This window comes from Grampus griseus (assembly GCF_964374135.1).
Source record: "Grampus griseus genome assembly, chromosome: 7".
NCBI lineage: Eukaryota > Metazoa > Chordata > Mammalia > Artiodactyla > Delphinidae > Grampus > Grampus griseus.
This window is the reverse complement of record NC_139001.1, coordinates 29,498,430-29,505,186: the sequence shown is the minus strand read 5'-3', so window position 1 is coordinate 29,505,186 and position 6,757 is coordinate 29,498,430. Positions and strand designations below refer to the sequence as shown.

Sequence of the window (6,757 nt, the reverse complement as noted above, 5' to 3'; positions counted from 1 at the left end):
CTGGCTGCCAGCTTCCTCTCTCCCCGCCCCCAACTCTTGAGGTGCCACCGTCACCTCTGATGCTGCATCACTCTGCTCCCTTTTTTTCCCTCTCTCCTTTCTCTTCCACAATAAAGCATGCGCAGTGCGTCCCGTGCCAGGCAACAGCATCAGCATCAGGACGCGAAGCCGCGCTCGGGCGCGCTCTCGAGGGCGGGGCGCACGCCCGCGCCGCTCGCTCTCGCTCGCCGCCTCAGCATCCTCAGCCCCAGCGGCAGCCCCCGCAGTCACTGGAGCTGCCGCGCCCGCCGCAGGGAGGGAGGAGCATCTGGGGAGGCTCCAAGTTGGCGGAGCGACTGGGACCCCCGGACTCTTCAGCAGCCACCCCGGGAGGGGCTGAGAGGCGAGCACGGCAGGGGACGCCGCCCAGCCCCTAGCCCCGAGCTCCGACCCCCCTGTCCGCGGCCGCACCATGCGCGCCGAGCCGGCGTGACCGGCTCCGCCCGCAACCTTACCCGCAGCCTAGCCCGGCGCTCTCGCTGGCCACACCGAGCGGCGTCCGGGAGCTATGAGCCATGAAGCCACCCGGCAACAGCTCCGGGCGGCCGCCCGTGGAGGGCTGCAGCCTCCCCCGAGCCTCCAGCTGCTCCCGCGGCGGCCCCGCCGGCCCGGCGCCCATCCGCGCCCCGGCCCGCGCGCCGCCCTGCCGCCTGCTCCTCGCACTTCTCCTGCTGCCTCCACTCGCCGCCTCATCCCGGCCCCGCGCCTGGCGGGCTGCTGCACCCAGCGGTGGGTATGGCCCAGGTGCCCTTTGCATTGCCTTGCCCACGGGGCCCTGCAGAGGAGAGCGAAGGGCACGCGGGTCCGTGCGCTCCGGACACGTCCAGGGCTCGGCCTTTCCGAGCCTCTCTCTGCCTGCCCACCTCTCTCATTCCCAAACCGGCGTTCATTCCAGTTCACTTTTTGAAGTCCATTTTTCTGTTGCATTCACTAAATTACTGCCGGTTCCACTGGAAGGTATTCAGTGGATGCGGGGTCCCTAACTGATCTCTGTGCAACTTAGGGAAACCGGTGGATGGGAAATGCAGCGAGGGAGCAAGTTTTTTCTTGGGTGGTGGAGCCTGAACGTGAGTGCGGGAGGATGTGATGAGAATAGTGGTAACGTGTTTCCTCAAATTGCCTAGTGGGTTTATTCACTGCTGTTGGAATTAAGGCGGGGGAGGGAAACTTCGGGGATATAAACCTTTGGCTTGTAATTTCTCAAAATGCTTGTCATTATAATGAAAAATGAAGATAATATGATGTTCAATACATTGATGATTGGACATCAGTGACCGCAGATAGCTGGTCATCGGCAGGAAAATAAAAAGAAATTGGAAAGCTGCCAGCATCTGCATCTCTCTATGGCAAAAGATTTTTGCTCGTCTCAAAGTTAAAAGAAAAGGGAATTGTCCATTTTGTTAAGTGAATCGGTTAACATTCCGTGTTCATGAGTTCCGCACTCAAGTTATCTGTGGAGCGTTCTTAGCTCTCAGGTGGGATACTCTTAGTCCTAGTCCCATTGAGCTTCTGTAGACTCCCAAGGTGGGGGAGGTGAGGGGCAGAAACCCTGAGCATGTTCGTTTAATGACCCTTCCTTCAAGTCCGTTCCCCCTCAGCCCCACCACCAGACTTAGAAGTATAGATTTAAGACTATAAACAGTACATTGTTGTATAAGCCTTATTGGCTGATAACCTATCCAGGCCATTTCATTGTTGCAATAACTTTCTTTCCTGTGTCTCTACGCCTTACCTGCTTAAAAGTAGAAAACTTTGTTTTTGCAATTAATGGAAAAATGCATTTTAGTACTTATGTATTTATAGGGTATGTGTGTGTTTGTGTATGTTTGTGTCCCCCCCCTCCCCCCCCAGCTCCGCATTGGAATGAAACTGCAGAAAACAATTTGGGAGTCCTGGCAGATGAAGACAACACATTGCAACAGAATAGCAGCAGTAATAGCAGTTACGGCAATGCAATGCAGAAGGAAATCACACTGCCTTCAAGACTCGTATATTACATCAACCAAGACTCGGAAAGCCCTTACCACGTTCTTGACACGAAGGCAAGACACCAGCAAAAACATAACAAGGTAGGCAGGGTCTGGGTATGCAAAAGTGGCTGCCATGAAGAGTTAGTTGTCCTTTGATTTGATTTTCTGCCAGAATCTGATTTCACAAATGTTACTGCAGTATTTTATTAGGAAACCAATTAATATTACGATAGGGGAGAAACTGGAGGGAATTAACCTGGGATCTACTGGGATAGGGCTGCTGTCTGTCTTTCCTCTCTGACACTAAACTGGAATTGGAATTTTCTTATCGCCTTATAAGTTTAACAGCTGAAATGTTGTCCATTTTTCTTGTAGGTGCATTGAACACTGAACAGTAGTTAAGCGAATACGTTGATGGTCCTGACTTTTATCTGTGAGGCTTTATGTAAGGGTGCAGTATTCTACCTCCCATGACGAAAACTGCTTTCAATCTGCACCCAGAAAATTGCTATAAAAAGCTGTTGGGCTGCCGATTCCCCATCAGTCTTTCACTTAGAAATTGAGTGGTGAAGTTTGAACAACCTCTTTCTTTCTTTAGTTGGTCAGTAGGAAAAAAATACTTTTTTGTTGTTATATTTTCAGTAGGTAAGCAATATGACATTTTAAAAGATTATGGTGAATGTAAACAAACAATTTATATAATATAGAGACCAGTTTTGGTCAGCACAGCCCTTCAAGAGTTTATCTGCATTCACTGTGAGCAGTAACTTTACTTGCAGATTGGTTCAGAAAGTGTCACTGAGTTTTAAAAAGGCATTCAGTGGAAGATGAAGGTGCTTAATATCCAAAGAGTTCAAGGGATCTTTTTTTTCCTGCTTACTAGTCATTGTTTGAGTTAATAAAATTTTGGACCCCAAGCAGATGTCCACAATGGGTTATCAGTGCCTCTTTTCTTTATTAGGAGCAGAAAATAGAGTCCGTTTGTTAAATATTTTACTTTGGACTTGTAGGATAGGAAGAAAACTTTCCTCTACCCTTTTAGGTTCTTCTGGCTGGTCCAAGGATTAAATTGACACGAGCCGGATTAACAGGAGAAAATCAAATTTAATCTCGTATGTATGCATGTGAGGGCCAGAGGCCCCACATACCTGAGAGGTTCAGAGACAGAAAGGTAAAATGAGGCGTATATGCCATCCTGAGCTAAGGAATGGCATAGGGGCCTCGGGCTTCCACGGACAGGAGGGTCATTCATAGGACAATAAAAAGAGCAGATGTTTGGTAATTAGATGTTTGCCCTGCCATATAGATGGGGCCACTTAGATAAAATTTCTCTCTCGTAATAACTCTTTTCTGGGAAAAATCCTCAATTTAAGTTCTGCTGGGTAGTTAAGGGAGGGGCAGTAGTTTCTCTTGAACCTGCAGGGTCTTGATTGTGCCTTTAGTTCAAAATAATCCTCACGCAAAAGTGGCACATTTGGGGGGAAGCTCGTTCTGAGCCCTTACAGATTATACCTGTTGAGTTGAGAAGAACAGTCATTGTCTAAACATCTAGAATTTAAGGAAAGTATCTATGGTTTGCATCATTGTTTTTATTAGTTTTCTAAAATATGGGTAAGTGGTAACAGTATTTATTCCTATTTTACAAATGGGGAGTTAGAAATTTAAGGCCTTCAGGTGCCTTTCCCAGGATTGTAAAACAGCTGATGTAAAATTCAAGAGGCCTGAATATTTAATATTTACAAGTCAGGCTTCTGAGAAAATGCTTCCTTCATATCGGATGTTATTGGAGAATTTAACTTTGCTTCACGGTGCTGTGAAGAGGCTGCTACCCGCCTTGGCTGAGATGAAGGGATCTCCTTGCTCATGGCCCTTTTCTGATCTGCTCCTATGTAACTTGACGGCTTGACTCCTGGATCCTGTCTACCCGTTTGTCCTGTTGATAGGAGGAGTGGGTAGTGTCTTTAAGGAAGAAGAATCCAAGTTCCTCTTGATAAAGGCATTGAGGCCCATTTTATGGTTTTTCTACTAATTAATAAGATCCTCTATGGTTAAGTGACAAGTTCTCAAATTCCAGTGCCTTTGCATAAGATGCTGGAGGAAGAAAAAACATGGCCTGAAAGCCTATTTTAAAGAATGCTCAAGCCCTCTCGAGTTTGGACTTGAAGGGAACTTTAGTGAAACTTCTCTAATAACTGAGCTGTCGGTGGCTATGGCTAACTCCTGTCTTCTAGTCTAACCTTATTTGATTGCTTTGTTTGGTGGGACTTGGTTTGACTACAGTATATCTGAATTTTTATGGTAGTAAGATTGTTAAAACTTTACCCACCACTCATGGAGAGGAATAGGTTTCTTAGTAGGGAGCACACACTTGCTGTTGGAATGATTTTACCTCTCCACTTCCACCCTCCATAGTGGTTAGGTTTCTTTTATCTTCAAAAAAAAATGTTTATGTAGAAATTATATTTGAAAGCATGTTTCTTCTTTTCTTATTAGTTTGACTCAACAAGTATTTGTTGCACATTTCTCATGTGCCAAGTAGTATGGTGAAGATTCAGAGATAAGAGATAAGGGGTACAGGGATGAACAAGACAAGGTCTGTCCTCCAGGAGACACAAAAATGAGATAAGCAAGATTCTAAAAAGCGCTCTTATACAGGGATAAACAGTGTTCTTCCTGTATGGGTTCCCTGAAACTTCCCTCTGTGTTTCTATGATTTCCCTTGCACTTCTGTTTTGAAGCATCTCTTGAACTGGTTGACAGAAAGTGTTGCATGTGCTTTCTGCTGTATCTTTGGATGACTTGCCTCATCATAGTGATGGGAGATACTTGTCAATTCAGCTGCTTTCCAAATGTTTCAGTAAGAGAAAAAGTATGGAAGTTCGTTATTTTTGCCTTTATAAAAGAAGTTTTGATTTTAATATCTGTGTATTAGGTACCTTTCTTTCTCCCCTGATTTCATTGCGCCCAAGCACATTTTAATGAATGCCTTAGAAATGCTGAATCACTGTGCCATTCTCCTGGAATCCTAGATTGGTGGGTAGAGGTGGAGAGGGAAATTCCCAGATATAGGTTATAGGGCAGAACTCCATATTTATTTCGTAAGTATTTAAAGTTGAGCAGGGCTTACTACTTTACAGTTGTGAGAGTTAAGATGTTTGTTAACTCTTTCAAAATTGGTAAGTTTAAAAGCAGACTGTGCAAAGCAGGCTGTCATACTAGTGTTTCTGAAAATCTTAAAGTTTTCTTTGTCAAAGATTGTTTAGGAATCGTTTTATCTCCAGATAGGGTTATATATAACTTATTGTCCAAACTGTGACATTTTTTGAGAGTGAAAGTAGGCACGCTTAATAATTATTCCAGGATAATTGGCATAAGCCTAGATGGTCCAGAGCAGACTGGGAACATGGTTATCTCAGATCTAAACAGTTATGTTCTTAGATTTTTGGCACTTAACCCAATTCAGGTTTCTTTATAGACAGCTTTGTTTTCTGATGATTTATTGTAATTTTTTTCTTACTAACTAGGAGGTTAATTTACCACCATGTAGAAGTAATAGGGTCTGAAATGGAAACATTTTGTTTTGCTTTGTTATCAACACTTATCTTCTTCACCTGTAGAACTTTTACAAGCATAAATGGAATTTTATGATTACTAAACATAAGCATTTTATCAACCATTAATTCAATATTTGGATAAAATATACATTTAAAAAGAGGCAGAAACAATTTAGATTAATTAATTCATTCGTAGGTAATCCTATGAGATCTATTCCTGAGAATGTTAATGAACCTGTGGAGGAAGAAAAATAATGTTTCTTCTGCCCTTCCAGGTTCTGGACTGAGACACACCCTGTAATAAAAGACAGGTTAACAGGAGAAAATTAGAAGTTTAATGACACGTATGCCTCCTGTGTACATGGGAGAGACACAGGAAAACTGAGTAACTTTGAGATGGCCCAGCCATCAGCTTAAATAACTGTCCAGCTAAAGACAAGATGATGGGAGGCTATCAGGAAAAGCACAGTAAATGAGGGTAAGGTTGTTACACAGATTTAAATCGTTGCCTTTTATGCTGATAATGTGTTTCTGGAGATTTCGAGTATCCTCCTCTTTCTGGTACAGAGAGGGAAACACCCTTACAAATGGAGATTTCTTATAAATATAAATTTCTCTTACAGAAGAGTAACTTCTGCTTGGTTTACAGAGCTGCTCCTGTGTCCACTGTTTCTTAAAAATAAGCAGCCGAAAATAATGTTTATGCCAAAGAGGCATATTTTGGGAGAGTATATTCTGCTCCCCTTCAAAACTTTTCCTGAAACTTGCCTTTAGTCAAAAACTACTTGCCTTGAATCCTACTTACTTAGATTCTCTTCTCTTGCAGTTGGGAAGGGATGGAAGAGGTACATTATGTACAGCACAGGGTCTGGGGAAAGATGAAAGTCATCTCCTTGGACTTGAGATATGGCCCAGTCTTTTGTTACCTTCCCTACTGTGCTGGGGAGTCGGACCTGCTGTATTGAATTAAGAACATACAGATTATGACCTGCTGAATGAGGGGGCACAAACCACCCACACGGGTCAGCAAGTATCTCCCTCAGCATCCAAGCTTCCACTTTTGGGATGTGAAAACCACTGGGTCGTTTTGACTGAAGACACAGTTTCAATACACCCACACAAAAGAAGTACAGTCACGAGATTTATTATTCACAGACCCCAGAAAAGGTTGGGGGACAATGAACGAGGAGGGGG

At 44.1% G+C, this 6,757-nt stretch overlaps 1 protein-coding gene across 2 annotated transcripts in view; it reads left to right on the top strand.

Annotated features, from left to right (window-relative positions):
- Nucleotides 1-554: 554 nt before the first annotated feature.
- Nucleotides 555-6,757, top strand: part of ADAM23 (ADAM metallopeptidase domain 23) — a gene marked incomplete at both ends in the record, with an annotated part of 161,994 nt that continues 155,791 nt past the window's right edge. For both annotated transcript variants that reach the window (XM_082658689.1, XM_082658690.1), the window contains 2 exons: nt 555-768; nt 1,891-2,108. In XM_082658689.1, coding sequence (XP_082514815.1) covers nt 555-768; nt 1,891-2,108 — 432 coding nt within the window. The remainder of the gene's footprint in view (nt 769-1,890; nt 2,109-6,757) is intronic.